We start from the raw sequence: 23,327 nt of genomic DNA on the forward strand, positions 1-23,327 counted from the left end.
AATAGTTTTTATAATTGTATTGTTTAGAGAATACTGACAAGGGGAAAAAAGTCTGTACATGTTCAGTACAGGTGTAACCATCTTATTTTTGCCCAAATATTTTCAATCCATTGGTTGAATCCACAGAAGCAAAGTCTACAGATTTGGAGGGCCAACTGTCTAGTGGTAAGAACCAGACAGTCTGAATGGTCTGAATGTGAGGGACTGGCACAGGAATTGGGGGTAAGAGGTATGATTTGTTGAGTATAAAATATTTTTTTGAGAAACCTGACAAAGAAACCTGACAGACTCATTTTGTAGATGAGAAATTAGAGATTAAATATTTTCTTGAAATCTGAAAACTTTTTTTTTTTTTTTTTTTTTTTTTTTTTTTTTAGGTAAAAGAGAGGAAATGTTCCTCTCAGTGAAAATGGAAAACAGAACATGTACAAGAATAGAGAGAGTGGATGGGGCAATGTGCTAAATGAGGTAGAATGATACGGCCACAGAGGTGGCAGGATTATTTATTCAGAGCAAATAAGATCAAGACACTTCTTCTGTAAAGGCATCAGAGAATATTTCAGAAATTTTATAAAATTCTGAGCATATTTAATATTGCCTGTGCAGGCTCTCTGAGCGATGGCTAAGGCCAAGGTGTACCCATGCTACTAACGGCAGATTTGAAATAGAGATCCAGGTCCCTGAAGGTGAAAAAGTAAAAGAACTTCGAGATCAGGTTAAATATCCTAATTATTAAGAAGCATATTATAGGATGCAATTAAAAAGGAATATTATTAATAAAGAACTTAGAGGATGTGACAATATCCTTGGGAATGGTAAACAACAACCTTAAGACAGAGGGCAAGAGTTGGTACAAATAGCAAGTAGAGAATCTGAACGAAATATGTTTGCTAATCAGCATCAATTAAGTTAATTGGTCACAAAAAGAGAAACCTGCACAGTGGTGATAATTTTGTTTGAAGAGTAATGTGAATAATAATAGCTACACAGGTATTATAGGGTTTTTATGAAGATCTCATATAAAGGGCTAGGCATATTTTTTACAGAAGTTTTAATTTAAAGAAACACTTTAGTCATTTGTATAATATGTCTATTTGCTGAAAGATGAATAACAAGTGTCACTATAGCTTTTCAAACGCTTTATGATATCACGGAAACTGTGAACTGAAAACAAGGTCTGATCCCTCTACTGTGAGCTACATTAGACAAGTAGAAGCAAATGACCCGAAAAGTCATATCCTCTCAAAAAATATGCTATTTCCTAAACATGAAAGGTCTGTTTTCTGATGTTTCTCTAATTAAATTATTGACTTATTTGTTTCAAAACTTACATCTCATTTTTTCCCTTAAAAAAATATCAGAGCCACCAAGGAAAATTGTACACTAAGAAAATAAAAGAAAGACATTGGGACATTGGAAAGAGTTTGGCTCTGAACTTCCTGGCAGTAAGACACGGAATTGAACACATTAAGTTTCATAGTACTGGTGATGAGAACAAGTGAAACACTCCATTTCCTTGAAAGAAGTGATTTTTTTTTCTTGCATTAAATTCTAGAAGAAACTTCTGAAATGAGGTCTTCTATAGTGGACCTCTAGTAGTCTAGTGGACAATGTCCTTGGCAAAATTTTGCAAAACATTGCATGAGACTTATTTCTGCAAGCAAAAAAGTCCATGGCATAATGTTAACAGCAACTAACTAGGTAGTTTTTCAAGAGGTTGTCATTATTGAATTCAAATATCTAGGCTACCTGGTCTAACTTGGTACAGTGGGAAACTAATTTGGGATAAAAGAAGAATCAATGGACTAAAAATCTTTTATGCTATTATCTCTCCTAAATATGTTCATTTGAGTTTTACAGAAATACACGTAAGCATATGCAGAGTGGTGAAAGAGTCTCTCATAATGCAAATTCAGGAAACAAAAAAGAGAAATCATCTCACATAATGCAGATGATATGCAGTGTGGGCCAACTCCACCTTGTTCCTAAAGCTTTGTTTTAATAATCTTTTCTATTATGTGTACTAATAAATTTTAGATCAGGACACCTTGAAGAAACGTATTCTTTTCTGGAACAATCAACAAGTATTATTCAAGAGAAGTAGCTGAAACTTGGGCATGAAAGCTGCATGATAGATTCCATAGCAGTTTGATAGATTTGTCTAAAGTTTAATTTAATGGCTGCTCAACTCATTGGCTTTTTAAAATCTAATGAAAACTGAGACAGTCCTCTGGATCAAACTTTTAGATTTATTTTTCATAAAACATGCCCTTTTATATCCAGCTCTGGAGATTTTATGATTTGAGATGATTGGTAATAGTGAATTGGTGAAAATATGTAGAAAAGTATCATAATTTGCTTATTCTACCTCATACATTATAGAGACTATTTGGAGCATGACATAGAAATGTTGGCTGCTTAAGCAATCAAGACCTGTGGGGTCTTTATAATTCCAGTGAGATAAGAATGAATAAATACATATTTTAATGTTTGTATGCATTCAGTGAAGCCAATTAAAAGTATTTGCATTGGCATATATATTCTTTAGAGATAGTGTAGAATAATTAAATACGAATAGATTTTGTATTGACAACAGCAGAAAATTAGTCCAAGGAAATGCTAAGATTCTCAAGTATAGTTCTGATACATGATGTAATAAACCACCTCTATAGGACTAGCCCTTTGAATTTGTTAAAGTCATCATGAAACATATAATTCAATATTTTATGTTTCATTTCACTTAAGGAGTCTTCTGATCTTCGAGACCCTAAATAACTAAAAAAGCTAAGCTTGTTGAATTCTATTTTAATTTTATAACACAGAATTGCCTACTAAATAATCCTACACATTGTAATTCACTTTTTTTTTTGAGACAGAGTCTTGCTCTGTCATCCTGGGTAGAATGCAGTGGCATCATCGTAGCTCACTGCAACCTCAAACTCCTGGACTCAAGTGATCCTCCTGCCTCAGCCTCCTGAGTAGTGGGGACTGCAGGTGCGTGCCATCACACCCAGCTAATTTTTTCTATTTTTAGTAGACACGGGATCTCACTCTTGCTCAGTCTGGTCTGAAACCCCTGAGCTCCTGAGCTCCTGAACTCAAGTGATCCTCCCACTTCAGCCTCCCAGAGTGCTAGGATTACAGGCGTGAGCCACCACACCCGGCATATTCACTTTTATAAATATATTAAAACTTTCTTAAGTTGCCTTGTTGACTTGTTACATATTGCAGAATAATATGCATGTAAAAATAATCACATATTGAAAATGATACATTCTTCATGTCTGCCTACACAAAACACAATAGAAAAAAGGATTTCTGTTTAAAGTTGTTTCAATTAAAAAAAAACACCCTTGTGTAAAATATTTAGTAGTAATTACTGTCTACACTAGCCATGCCTTTTTCTATCTATTCTGGGTAAGGATGAGTATTCAAAATGACACAAAAATCCTACCCACACTCTATGACAATGAAACCAAACATAAATAAAAATTTCAAGTGTCAACTGAATGGTAAATTTGTTATTTCTAGTGATATATTACTGAGTAATATAAAAAACAAAAATAGGCTACAATATACATTTTCATCCATGTTGTTCATTTAACATTTAATTACAATAAGGCCTTGCATTACTATTATATTTAAGAATTTCATTTCACACAACTTGTCCCTTCAACAAATCTTGATGATCAGGGAACATGTTCTACTTTCCTAATTAATGAGTCAGACATGTCTTATATTTCTTCTTAGTACTTTGTATAATGTTATGCACATTATATATACACTGAATAAATGACCAAATGAATGGATGAAAATTAAGAGTTAAATACTATGCCATTTCCTTATAGTGTATTTACTTTAAAATTAGTTTGTAAAACTTCTTGACCTTATGTTAGTCAACTTTTTGTCCTTCTCTATGCATAGCACAAGATTTATACTAAATAGATGCCTTTATATTCATACTACAGTGAATGCATATAATTAACAAAAATCCTAATTAATTTTTTTAAAAAATGGTTTAATGTCTGAAATATGACTTAAAGAGGTTAAGAATTCTGGATGGTGATGATCTTTTTATATTAAAGAATGATTAATATACAAATTTCATACCATGAAAAATAAGGATACATTTTACCAAGGAATACAGTCTCTAAGTAACATTAAAAAGTTAAGAAAAAATGGTAATGCTGGAGGCTGGTAAAAATAAAAATCTTTATGTATGATATTATCTATTGTTATTTTAAGAGAAAAATGCATATAGTAAGTACATTGTGCTCTGAATGAGATACGCTTAGCCTGAATTAGAATTTTACATCAACCGGTAAGTGGCTTTCAACCTGATGTCAATGCTAGGTTTCTAGGTTTTTACACTTATTTAGATATCCTTTTCATTTGTCGTCTGTCTCCTATTCTGTAGGTAATAATAATAATTAAATAATTAATTAATGGGGGAAATAGACTTATTTCTTTCAAGCAATCTCTCATTCTCTCTTTTACCATACGACCTCTATTACCATAATTTAGTTTACTAAATTATGCCATGTTTAGTACAAAACGACTTATCCACCACAAACTCCAATTCCAGTGTAGGATACATACCCTGAGAAGCAAGCAAATACTTAACTGGATTGTTCTACAATTGCAGAATTAAAACAATTCTACAATTAAAACAATTTAAATGTAGAATTAAAACATTTTGGAAAACTGTTTTCAGATGATGAATTAAATACTATTTGATAATATATTCAGAGTTAAGATTCTTTGAGTGCTTACTATTGTCAGAAATGACTTGCAGAAGTTCACATGAGAAAACTTATATAATTTTCATAGGTCTATAAATTAGGAGTTCTTATCATCTCCAGAGGAGAAAAGTGAGCACAGGCGGTGGAAGTAACTTGCCCAGATCATACAGCTAGAAAGTGGTGGATCCAGACCTCAAAACCAGGCTCTCTGGGGACAGAGCATGTGCCACCTGGGAAGACTTCTTCCCTTTAAAGAACAGTCACTTTTCCTTTAAAAAATATCAAAGATATGTTTACATGCCAATGTAGAAAAATTGATAATAGTGGATTTGTTATTTCTCCTATATGACATACCCTGAAACCTCTCTTATCTTCACCAATTCACACCTAAGTAAGTAGTCACAGATCACAAACATTAACAGTCTAGGCTTTGATGGAGGCTTCGCAGAGGAGTAGAAAAAAATGGTTTCAGAAAACTTGTAATACATTTCTGTTCACATACATGAAAAATAAAGGGAAAAAGCATACATTGTAAATGTGTGTGCTATTTCTAGATGCAACAATTAGAGCAAGGTGAAATAGAAAAGTCCAAGAATCCATTGATTTCTAATTTCCATACCGGTTAGTAACCTAATGTTAACATAATTTCATCCATCTATAAAGCCTCGCTGAATATAAAAGCTCATGGTACCATCCACAAGCACACAAATAAACATACCCAGTACAACAAAATCTTAAATTTCACCTGAGCATTTTCATTCCCTTATTTTCAGGCTTGCTGTTTGTTAACCATTAGTATGAAAACGATATTCCTTAGACGGCTCCATCCATTGCCTTTCGTTCCAGAGAACTCCATTCTAACATCCCATCTAAAGCAACAACTAGTGCCTCAGTTCAAGATTTTATTAACCTCATACCCACTTTAGTAGTAACAGAAAGAAAACAGACGTGAATGAGATACTGGTTCTCACTGGTTTTTGCTCATATCACCCTCATTTTCTGTGACATGGTACCGCATGGTTCTGTGAGCACTGGTCTCACGAGCTATCCCTTAGTAAATTAAACAAAAGGAATAAATACTTCAGGAAGATGAAAAGGAGAAGGGGAGAAAACAAACAAGCAAACAAAAACCCCCTTGACCTGACATCATGGAAAAAATAAAAAAAGACACTAAGATGAAAAAAAAATAGTGTCATGGTTTACATGTGGGATTTTGATGGAATCTAGGGCTGTGTTTTAATTCAAAACTCACCATCTCAAAACCACTTCTTTTCATCCGCCTGCAGGACTTGAGGTAAGTACGTATACGTTTTCTGGCACGCTCTTGATACTCAGGGAATTGTCGCCTGCATGAGTCAATGATAGCCTGGATCTTTTCTTTGGGCTGCTTAGAGATTGGGACCATTCGGTCCAAGTTTTCATCTACAAACAGCCTGACAAACATCTGTTGGCAAGAGGGAGACAGAGGAGAAGGGTTTGGAGGGCTGCTCTCTTCTGTTCCTAGCTTCCTGTCTTGATTACCGATAGGAAAATACTCTTTTCTGGTTTATGCACTGGAGAACTTTGCAATGGAAAGCCAGAAATTTTAAGCAAACACTCTTTAAAGACTTTTCTAAATGGTTGGATTAAAAAATAGAGAGAGAAAAAGAGAGAGAGAGGCAGACAGACAGACACACAGACAGAAAAGAATATCGTGTAGAAAAAAATCAGGAAATAACAGTAGACTGTGACAATTGAGCACCCCATTACATTCTCTACTAATGATAAATACGACTGTTACATTGCTACACTGCACAGTGGACTAATCTCTGAAAACACACAATTGACTCTTTTGTCATGCATAATTAGATAAGCTAGGAAAGCAAAAGAAATAACAGATGACGGGCGTACTCTTCCGAGGACTAAGCTGAGGCCCCCTCCATCCACTAGGTAAACATGCATACTCACACAACACAATTCCAGTTTTCAGCTCACATTTGGCTTTAAAATTCTAAACAAAACACAGCAATTCTGGTGTCTGGTTGGCAAAGAGTGTTTCATGTACTTTTTAAATCCTTCTGTAAATTAAACAAACATGTCTCTAAAATATCCACATTTACCAACAAGCAACAACATGAAAGTGAAGTGGTAAAAATTAAACCACACTTGGAGTGTGGCAAGACTCACATTAAAAGCTTTCAGCCGCTCAGCTTCCACGCCATCTGTCTCGTTCATTTTCTCTGAATCGTCGTGGTCATCGTGGTCATCTTCATCCTCATCTCCCCTGTTGAGTGACAGGTCCTCAGCGCCTCGGTCTACGCTCTCATTTTTGCCAGAGTCATAGCTTGAGTAACTATGTGCAGGAGACTGAAAAGAGAGGGTGAAATTGTTGCTTTTAAATTCGTCGCACAACCTTATACATGTTATGTTTTATTTCTAATTGCCCCTATTTCTCAAAGATCTTGCTTATCAGTTGATAACTTTAGAGCTGTGGCAATTTAAATTTACATCAAAATTAATACAAAATCAAATTAGAAATTCATTTCCTCAGTGACCCTAGTCACATTGCAAGTGCCCAAGTAGCTATATGCAACATTTCCATCGCTGCAGAAAGTTCTGTTGAACTTAGTTGTTCAAGAGCAATTACTATTTCCACTCAATATCTATATTCCAAACAAAAAAGCAACCTGTAATTGGTTTTGCAAGAGCATCACTGAATCACATATTCTTAGAAACAGATATGACCTCGGTGCTTAGTCAGCTTAGTCAGTCTAGCCTAGTATTAGCACTTTTTAAACATGTATGGAAACTGAGGGATGGATAGGTTTAATTAACTTGCCCAACAAGAACTATACAAGATATTTTTGTGATTATGGCTATTATTTATAAGTCATTATGCTGTAAAATAAATTTATAATTTGTCTATGAGTCTTCAGATGTCCTTTGACTTTGGTTTAGAAAAAGGGAATCAGGTTTTTTCCCAATCATCTGTTTAGTGCTTCTGTATCTAACACTATACAAAGGACATGACAAATTTAAAGCAAGAATAATTAAATGAGTAACTCTGGTACATATTTTTAAAAAATCATTAAATATCTGAAAATTTAAAATATTTAACAGTTCATGTTCACATATAAACAGTTGATGGCCTTCTTAGAGGTGCAGCTGTCAGAATACAATAATTAAGTGTATATATATATATATACGTATAGATGGGGCCATTCAATAATAAATAAATTGGCTTTTATTTATTTTCATTTTGGGATTACACATATTCAAAATATTTCCTCTTAGGACCTTCTAGGCTAATTCCAGAGTTAGTTTGAAAGAAATGACCTGGACATAAAGGAAATCCAAATATATAGTGTGATAAGGAGCTGATTCAGCCATGGATAACATAACAATAAATTATTTTATATAACTCCTTGGAAATCATTACACTGACCAATAATCATCTAAACATACTCTGGGTATCTTTGATAAGATATTAAACTAAGATGTAATAGAATTTAAAAAGGAATATTCTATGCCTATTTTTATTTAATGATGTAAAAGATATTTTCTGAGATATTAAATATCATAAAACAAATAATAAAGAAAGTGAGAGACATAGAGAAGAAATTAGCACTTAGAAACACCATGCACCTAGTCTATTGGTTCCCTTAATCTTTCACAGCAACGTGGTGAAAAGATATTACCCTGCAGATTCTGCAGACAAGGAAACAGCTTCAGAAAGGCTAAATAACCTCTCCTTATCTAGAGAATGATACAACCACTATTTGAACCTAAGTCAGCATGAAACTAAGAGTGGTGGGATAAGCTGGTTTTCTCTTTAATACAGATTCCAGTTTTTCCTTTCTAAAGGTATATACATGTTTGTGTATAATCAAAAGACGAACATAAAATATTTGTTGGTTTATGTATATGTTAATATGAAAATAAAGTATTTTACAAGTGATTTCACCTAATATTCTACCTAAAGAAATTGAATGCATTATTTCCATTTTCTTATAGAACAATAATCTATAATTTATAAATCTTAAGTAAGAAACATTATCACTTGTTATAAATTTTCCACATATGATGTATTTAAATAATTTATTATTGCTCCATACACAATTTTAGTTATTTGTTTCGGTTGGACAAAGTGGAGGAAAGATACACTATTATAATCAAAATGAAGATAATCAAGTTTTCTTAAACACAAAACATCCATCGAAGAAAACAGTAAGAAGCAAGAATGATGAACAACTTTTAAGATGAACATGGAAAGCATTAATTTCTAAAAACTCCTGCTCCAAACCCAAATCTATTTCAATGTCAATCCTTTCTTCCCTCAACAAACCGTTATGGAGTATAACTATACATTTGGTACTACACTAAGATACTGTGCTACAGCAATATTCACTTAACAATTATTTTTTGAGCACCCATTATGTGTCAGACATTTTTATAAACCTTTTACATATATAACATTTCATTTAAAATAAACTAGTTAGGTAACTTCATTTACTATTTATGAAGAAATCAGGGTTTGAAATCATGCAGTTTGGCCCGAGTCTATGATCTTAACTCTATTCTCTGCTATCTCTATGGAATTACTACTTATGAGGCTATTGTTATAATATCAGTAGGAATCAATTCCTAAGGCTCTGTATTTCTGGGCAGCAGCTTTTAAAATAGAAATACCTCTGGAATGAGACTTATTAAATCCATGTCATCATTTAACATCTAACTATGAATTTCCCTGAACAAATCTAATGGAAGATATATATTTTATATGGGTTGGAGTCTATTTAATAATGTTTTGTATTCATGAAGTGTTAAAATTTACATAAAGCTTTAAACTCCATGTAACTGAACTTCACAGCAGGACTGGTATTAATATATCTATATTATGCATGATTTAAAATATATATAATGATAATAAATTATGTTAATATATGTGATGGTTAATTTTTTGTGCCAACTTGGCTGGATAACAGGGTTTTCTGATAATTGGCTAAACATTATCAATATTTCTGGGTGTATCTCTGAGAATGTTTCTGGATGAGATTAGCATTTGGATGGGTACACTCAGTAAAGCAGATCCTCCTCCCCAATGTAGGTGAGCATCATCCAATCCTTGAGGGCCTAAATAGAAGAAAAGGTACAGGAAGGAAAAATTTGCCCATTCTGCCAGACTGCTTAGTTGGGACATACTGAGGCTTATACCATTACTTATATCATCAATTTCCCTGGTTCTCAGGCCTTCAAACTAGGACTTAACTACACCTCTGGCTTCCCTTGATATTCAGCTTTCAGAGGGCAAATCATGGGACTTCTCAGCCTCTGTAATTGCATGAGTCAATTCCTCATAATAAATGTGTGTGTGTGTGTGTGTATCTATATCTACTTTATAAATGATTTAATCAAGGCTCAGTAAATCTCACTAGATGAGCTAACCTCAGACACTGAGAAAAGTGGTAGAGGAGAAGTTAAGTGGAGGCCATCCATCCATCACTGGGAGGGTGGGACTACATGGGGTTTCAGAGTAGGGGGCCATGGGAGTTAGCAGAAAGAATGAGAATGTTGGGTTTCAGGGTCTGAGTTAATTAGAAAAGTCGAAAGAGAAATGTATAAAAGAAGATGAAAGCCAATCAAAAGAATTTTCACAAACTTAGATAATTGTGTCCAGGACTAACCATGGGCCCTGTTGTGGTATATCCTATTTCATTGTCATCCCAGCACCTTTTCCTTTCAGGAACAGCCCCTGCCAATCTTCTGGGTACCAACCTTCTCTGCCATGCATACTTCAACTTTGCCTCTGGGTGAAGAGAACTGGCCTGAGACTGAAACCAAGCTGGATATAGTAGAGTTAAGTAACACAGAGAGAGTCCTAACAGCATAACTTGTACATCTAGATCGAACTATTTAATATTTCTGAAATAATACCTTCAGTTGAGTAATATCATATATCCTCCACTTACCCAACATGATTTAATTTTGATTAAATTTGAGTTTCAGTCACCTGTGATTATGTCTGGAGTGGCATAGAGATCAATCATTACAAGGCCGGATCAACAATAAAGATTTCACACATGATAATACAAATACATGGCCCCAGACAAATGGATAATAGTATCTCCATAGACAGCATAAAATACTCTCAAATCCACCAACAAAGTAAAATGCTATTGAATGACCTTTACAATGGGAAATTTTAAACTGGCTGTGTTCAAAAATGCCTCCATGCAGTAATAATATATGTGTAGCATGCTTTAAGGATTACATTAACATATTATAACTATGTAATCAGAGGAGGAATAATAAAACTAGAGTAGATTCCTGACATTAGCAGTAAAGGTAGATTTTAAAAACAGCATATTTTTACAGTTAAAATCATTAACAAGGTGGAATTACCTAATAAAATACAGTAAGACAAATATTCCATAGGTTTGAAAAGTTTACCTTTTCAAATATAAAATATAGTAAATATATTTTAAGTGTCAATGTGAAATATTTTAAAAATATTATAGCACACTTATCTGAATGCAAAATATGCTGAGCGAATTCATTCAGTGGAACCATGAAGGATTTACAGCCCTAGTCATTCAAGGTTAAAAAAAAAATCTTGCAGATCTGAGAATATTCACAATCTAAATTTAAAGCATGATCACTTTTTTTTCCCTCTACAAAATAAACTTAATTTTTGCTTCTCAGCTGGAGTATCATTTCTTGTTCCCCCACCATTTAAAATCTATCTTTTAAGGCCAGATTAAGTTCAATTTCCACAAAGATTCCAGTTTTTACCTCAGTCTACTTCAATCTTTTCCTAAATTGTGGACTTAATTTACTTAATTTGACACAGAATTAAATACTACCATTGCTTTCTACTTTTCTTTTTCTGTTAATTTGCATATGCCTTTAAGCTACACTGAGACAGGAACCAACAAATATCCCTTTACCTTTGCCCTCACAGAATGAGACATGCTTACTACAGACTGGCCTTTAAGACTGCTTGAAAAGGTGTCTCTTTTTCTATAAAATTATTTGGCTTTTAAAAATGGGGCATGTTGGTATTACAGTGATATTACAGACTCAAGCAAGAAAAATTACTATGCATCTCCAAGTAACATACATAAAATACAGCAGTCATTTGTTCCATTAGCCTGCCTTGCCTTAATAAGATTTTAGAAGACCACAGCCTATAAAACCTTCATTCCAGGAACAATTGTTTTCTTATTCCACATATAAATCTAAAAAATCCAAACCAGATCTTAAAAAAAAATCCAAAGATATTAAAAAACCACAATTTAGGTCTTATGGAAGATGGATACCTGCTTATCCTGAAAACATAATCTGTATTTCCTCATTATACCCTAAATAAGCGGAAAACACATGAATTCAATGCCAGGCATCCATGCTTCCATAATATGCTATGTACATATGCTATGTACTCTGTCACAGTACTGATTGTAAGGTATCTTCCTCATAGTCTGAGAACTACTTGAGGGTGGGGTCCCTTAAGCACCATGTCTCTTCCATCTTTATAACTTTGCACAATGCCAAGCACATAGTAGGAATAAAGTAAATGTTTTCTGAGAGTGACTTTCTTGAATTTTGGAGTTTATACAGAAGATGATTTAACTTTTTAAATTGTAATTTTAAAAATTCCCTCACATTTAGTTTTTAAAAATCAGTTATTAAATTGTGAATTCACAGAGAAGCAACATTGGATGGTCAGTGTGGTAAAAAGGTGATGAGGTGATACATATAAAAAAATTAGAGAATGTGTGGAGAACAATAGAAGGATAGAGCCCGGGAGTGCTGTGCTCACCCTATCAGTGCAGTGCAGACTGAACTGTAAGACAGCACCTGCCACCCCCACAGACCTCCTACCTGCTGAGATGGGGATATGCCTGGAGTCTGTGCAGAGCCATTGCACTAGACAATAGGCACTGTGGGGATCAAGCAACAGCTAAAGCCATTCTGAACTCTAGGGTACATTACACTGGGTCTATACCAATCTGCGGAGGGACCGCACTGACTTGTGTCTTCCCTGAGGTGTACTCTGGAACTTAAAGCCAGGTGCTTTACCCCTAGAGTACAGCTTGAAATCCCCACTCAAGAGACATAAGCTGGCTGAACGTATAAAACAAAAAATGCAAGCCAAGTATCTGCTGTCTCCAGGAAACACATCTAAACACAAGGACTCATTCAGATTCAAGGTGAAGGGATGGATCATGCAAATGGAAACCAAAAGAAAGCTGATGTAGCAGTTCTCATATCAGATAACACAGGGTTCAAATCAAAAAAGGTAAAGAAAGACAAAGCTGGTCATTATATAACAGTAAAGGGAACAATTCAACAATAAGAAATAACAATTATAAATATTTATGCACTTAACACAGGTGTGCCCAGATTCATAAAGCAAATCCTACTTGATCTAAACAAAATGATAAACAATAGCACTGTAATAGCCAGCAACTTCAACACCTCTCTGACAGCACAGGACATATCCTTCAAACAGAAAATAAACAGAGAAACAATGGACTTAAACAGAACTCTAGAACAAATGGGCCTAACAGACATTTATAAAATATTCTACCCCAAAACAACTGAATAATATATGATCTTCTCAACAGCTCATGGAACATTCTCTAAGATTGATCATATCCTAGGCCACAAAACATGTCTCAACAAATTTAAAAAATAGCAATTATACCATGCATCTTCTCAGACCACAGTGCAATAAAATTAGAAATCAACTCCTACAGAAACACTCATTTCTACATAAAGTCATGGAAACTAAACAACTTGCTGCTGAATGATAGTCAAGTTAAGGAGGAAATTAAGATGGAAATCAAAAGATTTTCTGAACTAAATGATAAAGTGGACACAAGTTGTCAAAATCTATAGGATACAGCTAAAGCAGTCCCGAGAAGAAACTTCATAGCCATAAATGCCTAGATCCAAAAGACAGAAAGATCACAAATCAACAATATAATGAATCATCTCAAGGAACTGGAAAAGTATGAACAAACCAATCACAAAACCAGCAGAAGAAAAGAAATAACCAAGATCAGAATAGAACTAAATGAAATCAATAATAAAAGATCTATAGGGAAGATTAATGAAACAAAAAGTTGGTTCTTTGAAAAGATAAACAAAATTGGCAGGCCTTGTGCTAAATTAATCAAAATCAGGAAGAAAACCACCTCTAGTAAGCTCAATCAGGAATGAAAAAGGAGAAATTACAACTGATACCACAGAAATATCAAATATTATCTATAAATAGTATAAAAATCTCTATGTACGTAAACTTGAAAATGTGGAAGAAATAGACAAATTCTTAGAAACACATAGCCTCTCTACACTCAGTCAGGAAGAAACAGAATTCTAGAACAGATCAATATTAAGTACCAAAATTGAAACAGCAACAAAAAAATCTTCCACCAGAAAAAAGTTCTGGACCAGATGGTTTCACATCTGAATTTTAACAGACCTAAAACGTTGAACTGGTACCTATCCTGCAGAAATTGTTCCATAACATCAAGAAAGAAAGAATCCACCCCAACACATTTTACAAAGCCAACATCACTGTGACACCAAAGCTAGGAAAGGACTCAACAAAGAAAGAAAACTACAGACCAATATCCCTTGTGAATATAGATGTAATAATTCTCAATAAAATCCTAGCAAACTGAATACAGCCACCCATCAAGAAAATAATCCATCATGACCAAGTGGGCTTCATCCCAGAGATGCAGGGATGGTTCAACATATGCAAATCTCTAAGTGTGATTCACCACATAAAGCAAAATTCAGCACCCTTTTGTGATAAGAATGCTTACCAAAATAGGCATACATGGGACATACCTCAAAATGATAAAATCCATCTATGACAAACCTACAGCCAACATCATACTGAACAAGGAAAAACTGAAAGCATTCCCACTTAGAAGTGGCCACTATTACCACTTCTTTTCAACATAGTGCTGAAAGTCCTAGTAGGAGCAATCAGAAATGAGAATGAAATCAAAGGTATCCAAATGGGTGCAGATGAGGTCAAATGATTGCTCTTTGCTGATGATATGATCTTATATCTATAAAACTCCAAAGATTCTTCCAAGAGACTGCTGGAATTGATCAATAAATTTAGTAAAGTCTCAGGTTACAAAATCAATATACACAAATTAGTAGTATTCATACACACCAGCAACAAACTAACAGTCAAATCAAAGACTCAATACCTTTTACAATAACAACAAAGAAAATAAAATATCTAGGAATATATTTAACCAAGGAGGTGAAAGACCACTACAGGGAGAACTATGAGGCACTAAGGAAGGAAATAGCAGAGGATGTAAACAGATGGAAAATCATACAATGCTCATTGATTGGCAGAATCAACATTGTTAAAATGTCTATACTACCCAAAGTGATATGCAGATTCAATGGAATCCCTATTGAAATACCAACATCATTTTCCACAGATCCAGAAAAAATAATTCTATGTTTCACATGGAATCATAGAAGACCCTGTATAGCCAAAGCAACCATAGGCAAAAAGAACAAATTGGGAGAGATCAATTTACCAGACTTCAAGCTATATTACAAGGCTATAGTTACTAAAACAGCATCGTACTGGCACATTAACAGAGACATAAACCAATGGATCAGAACACAGAACCCAGATATAATGCCATCATCCTCATATTGCCATCTGATCTTTGACAAAGCAGAAAAAAGCATACACTGGGGAAAAGAATCCATTCAATAATGGTGCTAGGAAAATTGGATAGCCACATGTAGAATATTGAAACAGGATCTGCACCTCTCACTGCTCACAAAAATCAATTCACAGTGGATAATAATCTCAAATCTAAGGCATGAAAGCATAAGAGTTCTGGAAGAAAATGTTTGAAAAACTCTTATAGACATTGGCCTAGGAAAAGAATTTATGAAGCAGACCCCAAAAGCTATTACAGCAACAACAAAAATAAATAAATGGGACCTGATCAAATTGAAAAGGTTCTGCACAGCCAAGGAAACTATCAGTAGAGCGAATAGACAGTCTACAGAATGGGAGAAAATATTTGCATGCTATACATCTGATAAAGGGATGATAACCAGAACCTATAAAGAACTCAACCAAATCAGCAAGAATAAATCAAACAACCCCATTAAAAAGTGGGCAAAAGACATGAAGAGAAACTTTAACAAAAAAGATATACTAATGGCCCAAAAACATATGAAAAAATGGTCAACATCTCTAATCATCAGGGAAATGGAAATCAAAACTTCAACAACATATCACTTAACTCCAGTGACAATGGCTTTTATCAAAAGGACCCAAAACAATAAATGCTGGCATGGATGTGTAGAGATAGGAACACTCTTACACTGTAGGTGGGACTGGGAAATAGTACAACTTCTATGGAAAGTAGTATGGAGATACCTCAAAGAACTAAAGGTAGAACTACCATTTGATCCAGCAATCCCTCTACTGAAAAGGCACACAAAATATTCTATAAAAACATACCCACACTCGAATGTTTATAGTAGCACAATCCACAATTGCAAAGATGTGGAAACAACCAAAGTGCCCATCAATACATGAATGGACTAATAAAATGTGGTATATGAAAACCATGGAGTACTACTGAGCCATAAAAAAATGATGAACTAACCTCTTTAACCTGGATGGAAATGGAGACCTTCTTATAAGTGAAGTATCACAAAAATGGAAAAACAAACACTACATGTACTCATCATGAAATTGGCACTAATCAAAAAACAGTTATATGCACATATGGAAATAAAACTCACTGGAAATCAAGCAGGTGGTGGGGGAAGGAAGAGATGGGTAAATTCATAACTAATGGGTACAGTGCACAATATCTGTTTGATGGGCACACATAACTTTGACTCACATGGTACAAAAGCAATTTATGTTACCAAAATGTTTATACCCCTGTAATATTCTGAAATTTTAAAAAGTAATTATCCATCACAGAATCTACTGGCAATCTTAGCATAATTTAAAGTGTAATCACCAGACACTTTGTTCCTGACATGAGACAAAATGAAGCACATAGCACTACTAGAAAAGCAAACTCACCAAAAAAAAAAAAGAAAGAAAGAAAGAAAAGAATTTGAATCCAGTGAAACTTCAATTTAGAAATAATGGTTTCCAAAGTATGCCTGTTTGACTAGCAGTATCAATATCTCTTGATAATCTATTAGCAATGCAAATGCTCAGCCCTCACTCCAGGCCAAATGAATCAAACACTTTGGAGCTGGGGACAGCAATCTGTGTTTTAATGGGACCTCCATGGGATTCTGATGCACACTCAAGTTTAAGAACCTCTCATCTGGGGTTAACTTCTGTTTTTAGTAAACATGGCAGATTCAGGAACAAGTTAAATGACACCAAAAAAGCACACAGGCAAATCTAAAATATTAGACACTATTCAGAACAATTAACTTTGGTTCTGTAATAAGTTAGTGATACAGAATAAAAACATATATTAAAAAGATTTACGAGACATAATAAAACAAAAGTGTAGACCTTGCTTGTATCATGATTAAAATAAACCTAATATAAAAAAGACATTTTTGAAAAAAGTAGAAATATTCTATTATGGTTGAGGATACTAGGTGGTAATATGGAATTATAATTAATTTTGTTAGATGTAATAATCAAACAGTTGGTTAAGTAAATATTTATGTAAGAAAATACCCACATTTTCTAGATATACAAGTTGAGGTATGAAGGGATGAAATGACATGGATACCTGGGATTTGATTTAAAGTACTATAAATAAAAGAGGAAAAGAATGAAAAAGTAAACAAATATTCAGAAGTCTTAATCACTATTGAACTTGGCTAATAGGTATTAGTGGTTCATTGCACTCTGTTTTTTAATATATTTTATATTTTCAAAATAAAATTTAGATTTATGAATTTTATAATTACTTTGGTATCCACTTTGACTATTTTTATCATAACATTAATTTATTCAACATATAAGAAGCACGACTTCATATTTGCAGCATTGTTTTAGACAGTTTATTTTAGCCAAAAGGCCGAGAAACGATGCAACATTGTTTTAGGTTTATAGGATTGGATAAATCCATGTTTTGTAAGGCCTAAAAGTTACAAAATTTGGAGAGGGAGTTCTTTGGAAACATTAAATTAAAAAAATGAGTATTTACTTAAGATGAGGAAAATCACAATAAATTACAAATTTTAAAAAGCTTCTAAATGCCACAACCATCACAAAATGTGATAAATATATAAAATATTTTAAAATTAAATAACTCCCTGGCCCATTTTTCTAATACCCTTCCCTTTCCATATTTCCTGGCTGCATGCACTTGATTCTTCATATGACAGTGATTTTGTAATATCGTATTCCATGGAGAGAATTGAAAAATGATTCAGTCATTATCCTGTCTGATGGAAAAGTATCTTTTATTCTTGATAGTGTAATATGTTTTCTTTGCTCTTCAAATTAATTATTGCTAATATCACACAAAATGTTAGATTGTGTTCAGTTTGGGGAAAACTTTAATCAAGTTCTTTTCATGTCTGAACCATGAGATTTCAGGGCATTTTGATTTTCCTGGGCAGTGAGACTGATGTCTTCATTAAAGTAGCATTTATGAGTTTTATGTTTTCTTCACTGGTATCAGTACTTTCTGACAAATTCAACATATAATTTAAATCTTCTCTCAATGTGTTAATAAAATTCATTCCTCTTCATTAATGGTATTATTTCTTGCTCTTTAAGAAATACTACCTTCAATATGATGTGGAATTTTTATTGCAGCTCACTTCTCAGTGTTAGAATAATGTCCTTTGATTTCACTTTTCATCTTTATTAACTGTACTTCATATACCATCAGTATTTTATCTTAATGTTCTCTCAATCCTTTATTAAATAAATAGAAAGAAAACAAAATAATATATCCTTCATATATTTCCAAATTAGGAGTCTATAATTTTTCACTTGCTTTTTCCAAAAGGTCCAAATTGCAGTTGAAATGTCATGTTCAACTGTGTGAAGGGCAAATAAAATAGCTCTGTATTACCATCGCTTAACAACTGCTTGCAAATCTACTATTATTCATTTGTATAACCATAGATGATATCTGGTACCTGGTTTACTAATTTACCATTTTGTTCATGCTTTCACATTATTTGTATTAATTCTTCTTAAACAAGTTTGGATAAAGTCACATCTAATATTTCACTTTGACAGTTTTTCCAGTGCTTATCCAAAAATGGGATCAAATTTGACAATTACATTAAATATTCCCATGAAGATTTTTTTTGAAAATCACTTTTTTCATCATAACCTGTGAAAGGAAATATCTTTCACTTAATAATTTTTAAGCCACAGTTACTTTTTGGCACTTTGAAATGTTACTAAACATTTTTTCAAGTCCATTTTTCAAGATAATAGCTGGCTGGAGCAGTGGTCTTTCATTTTGACATGTACCAGAATCATTCAAAAGACTTGTTAAAAACACAAATTGCTGAACCTATTCCTAGAATGGGGCCCAGGAATTTTGATTTCTAGCAAGATCCCAAATGATGCAGGTGCTGCTAGGCTAGGAGATATGCATTTAGTAGCTATTGCATTTTTATTTGATTTATGTGTAATCCAAATAACCATAGCCATTTTGAGCTCCATGGAATCTTCATGACCTTTGAGAATTGTTAATATATGTATCCATTCTAAAAATCCAGATATATAATGTCTGCCTTGTTCAAAATACTATAGTTTGGAAGCAAAACCAAATGTGACCTTTGGTATTCAAATAAACTGGCCAGCATCTCTTATGGGTTTGAAAATTTCTTTTTATCTTTCCCAGAAAATGTTTGAAAATAATTTTTTTTCATTAAAATTCTGTGGAATCTCTGTAAATAATATTTAATCAAGACTTGGAAAAAAACTTTTTTTATTAAGCAGTACCGAATGAAATTATTTCATCTTAAAAGGCCATAATGAGATTTAATAGTATTTGTCACAGTCAAAATAAAACTCCTGCTGACGTTTGTGTGTGTGCTCTGATGACCAAACATGTGTTTTTCTTTACTGTTAATTTTATCTTCTCTTTGCTCTGTTTCCTGTTAAAAAGGATCTTGAATCTCATTACCATCTTTATTCTATTATCATTTTTATCACTTATACTCTCCTGGTGGTTGTCATTCCTTTTCTTATATTTATAACATTGTCCATCAGAGTTTTTAATTTTCAACAGTAGAGAGTTTTTGGTTTACTGACATTTTTTTGACATTTTTTTCCTTGTGCTTTTTTTTTTTAATTTCAGCACACTTTGGGGGTACACATTCTGAAGCTGATGTCAGTCTTTCACTTTTTGTTTTGGCTTCCTGTGAGGTCCTTTATATATGAATTATAGAATGACCAATGATTCTAAAGAAATATATAAAATTAATCTAAAATTAAGGCCTATATATTTTAGAATTTAAAATTTTTAAATTATAACTGTAAGAGTTTAAAATTTTAAACTGTATAGTCATATTATCCTTTTACCATATACAGAATTATTGATAAGTCTATATAGAAGCTTTGTTACTGGAAAACTTATTTCTCCAAGCCATTTTGTCGTGTCAGTGGAAATTTTGCATGCTATTTCTTCTGGAACTGACAGGCCTCATCTGGACAGATTGTATGTTTGATGCAATGTGCTAAGAGAAATTGGATAGGTGAGATGCATGAAATGTGTGAAAACAGTATTAGCTGTCTTCAGACCTACAGGGTTCTGTCATGCAAACATAAGAATTCAGATAAAGTACATTTTGTGGAATTCCCATAAAAGAAGAAAAAAATAGTGAGCTTACTGAGTGTATTCTTCAAAGGACAGAACTTTCATTTTGACAAGGTGTCAGTGAGAAGGAAATCTACTTTTTATTTAATACATATGATGATTGGAAGAATGTTTTACATTCTAAACTGCTTTCAAACAGTTTCCTATATACTCTCATGCTAGGAACAATAGCACACGTTCATATCAGGACCTGTGGCCCTGAACACCTGTATGGTATAATGTAAGTCACATTCAGTGGTGATATTATTCCTGGAGGCTCTTCCGGTACTGGTTAGAAGTAACTAAAATGTATCCAAAGGTGAAAGTGAACCTTCTCTTTTCCCCCATTGTTTTGTAGAAGATGTTCTGTGTAAGGAAATTTACAGTTTAACCTATCTATTACCAGACAGGATAATGATGAAATGAGAAGATAAATGGACAATATTCAGAGTTCCTAGACTTGAAATTGGTTATAATAACAATGAAAATTTGAGATGACGTGTTTTTTGTACAGGAAAGGTCATATTTTCAGTTTATTAGTGAGAATTGCATTTTTCAAAGTAGGGAACATTTCTATTTTACAAGTATTAGTTTTTGGTTTTTTTTTTTTTTGTCAGAGTCCTGCTCTGTCACCCTGCTAGAGTGTCGTGGCGTCAGCCTAGCTCACAGCAACCTCAAACTCCTGGGCTCAAGCAATCCTTCTGCCTCAGCTTCCCAAGTAGCTGGGACTACAGGCATGTGCCACCATGCCCGACTAATTTTTTCTATATATTTTTAGTTGTTCAGCTAATTTCTTTTCATTTTTTAGTAGAGACAGGGTCTCGCTCTTGCTCAGGCTGGTCTCAAACTCCTGAGCTCAAACCATCCGCCCGCCTCAGCCTCCCAGAGTGCTAGGATTATAGGCGTGAGCCACCGCGCCCGGCCTATGTTACAAGTATTAGTGATGTTGGGAAACTTAAGGGAAAATACACAGTTCTAGGTCAATTATTAGTGCTCAGTCTTGAGGTATTTCTATCAGGTGACTTCTTCAATATGAATTGGGGCACTGTTTCTGGCTGTGAAGATTCCAAGCCTGATTCTCCACCTATTCTAGAGATTACTTTATATAAATATTTTCTTTCTGTGGCAATCAGCCAGTTGTCTACAACTAAAATTCCCAAATCTTACATCAAACTCTCTGAGAAAATTGACATTTGAAATGAAAAAAAGTTACTCTACAGATGAAATCATTTATGCTATACTGCAAGTTTTAAAACTAAAATATAAATACAAAAAGTACTCCTATACTCAACAACAAAATAGCAAATAATCTGATTTAAAAACATTTCTCTACAGAGGATACACATGATCAACAAGCATATGAAATGGTGCTTAACCTTACTGATTATCAGAGAAATATACCTCAAAACCACAAAAAGATATCCCCTCACATCCATTAGGTTGACCATCCATTAGGATGACCCCTATTTAAAAAAAAAAAAAAAAGAAAAGAAAAGAAAATAAGAAGTGTTGGTGATGATGTGGAGAAGTGGGAACCCTCATGCACTGTTGGTGGGATGGTAAAGTCATGAAACCACTATGGAAAAAATAAAAACTGGATTACCATATGATCCAGCAATCTCAGTTCTGAGTACATATAAGCAAACATCAAGATATTGCAGGTTCTGTTTCAGACCACCCTAATATAGTAAAACCACAATCAAGCAACTCACACAAATATTTTGGTTTCTCAATGCATATAAAAGTTACGTTTACACCATACTATAGTCTATTAAGGGTGCAATAATATTACCTTTAAAAAAGCAATGCACAGACCTTAATTTAAAAAATACTTTATTTATAAAACCTGCTAACAATCATCTGAACTTTCACTGACTGATAATCTTTTTGCTGGGAGAAGGTCTTGCCTCAATTTTGATGGCTGCTGGCTGATCAGGGTGGTGGTTGCTGAAGGCTGTAGTGGCTGTGGCAATTTCTTAAAATAACACAATGATGAAGTTGGCTGCATCGATTGAATCTTTTTCACAAAAGGTTTTCTGCAACATGTGATGCTGTTTGATAGAATTTATGCATAGTAGAATTTCTTTCAAAATTAGAGTCAATCCTTTCAATTGCTATTGCTATTTAATCAATTAAGTTTATTAAAAATTCTAAATCCTTTGTTGTTATTTCAACTTTATTCACAGCATCTTCATCAGGAGTAGATTCCACCTCAAGAAACCATGTTCTTTGCTCCTGGTCTGTTCCTTTAACTTCTGATCTATTCAAATTTTATTGTGAGATTGCAATAATTCAGTCACATCCTCAGGCTGCACTTCTCATTCTATTTCTTTTGCTGTTTCCACCACATCTGCAGTTAATTCCACCACGGAAGTCTTGAACCCCTCAAAGTCATCCATGAGAGCTGGAATCAGTTTCTTCCAAACTCCTGTTAATGTTGCTGTTTTGACCTTCTGCCACGAATCATGAATGTTCTTAATTGCATCTAGAATGGTGAATCTTTTCCAGAAGGTGTTCCATGTACTTTGTGCAGATCAATAAGAGAGGCATCACTATAGCAGCCATAGCCTTATGAAATGTATTTTTTAAATAATACACCTTGAAAGTCAAAATTATTCCTTGACCCATAGGCTGCAGAATGAATGCTATGTTAGCAGGCATGGAAACAACGTTAAGTTCCCGTATCTACATCAGAGCTCTTGGATGACAAGGTGTATTGTCAATGACCAGAAATATTCTGAGAGAAATATTTTTCATGAACAATAGGTGCCAACAGTAGGCT

The 23,327-nt window shown here is 33.8% G+C and overlaps 1 protein-coding gene across 6 annotated transcripts in view; it reads right to left on the minus strand.

Moving 5' to 3' along the window:
• Nucleotides 1-23,327, minus strand: part of NOL4 (nucleolar protein 4) — a 314,990-nt gene that overhangs the window by 79,356 nt on the left and 212,307 nt on the right. For 4 of the 6 annotated variants that reach the window (XM_045527470.1, XM_045527472.1, XM_045527471.1 and 1 more), the window contains one exon: nt 6,909-7,088. In XM_045527470.1, the coding sequence (XP_045383426.1) occupies nt 6,909-7,088 (180 nt within the window). Of the gene's footprint in view, nt 1-5,994; nt 6,187-6,908; nt 7,089-23,327 lie in introns of all 6 variants that reach the window. The other 2 variants (XM_045527469.1, XM_045527473.1) reach the window with 1 other exon arrangement.

Source organism: Lemur catta, chromosome 16 (genome assembly GCF_020740605.2).
Source record: "Lemur catta isolate mLemCat1 chromosome 16, mLemCat1.pri, whole genome shotgun sequence".
In the NCBI taxonomy this organism is placed as follows: Eukaryota; Metazoa; Chordata; class Mammalia; order Primates; family Lemuridae; genus Lemur; species Lemur catta.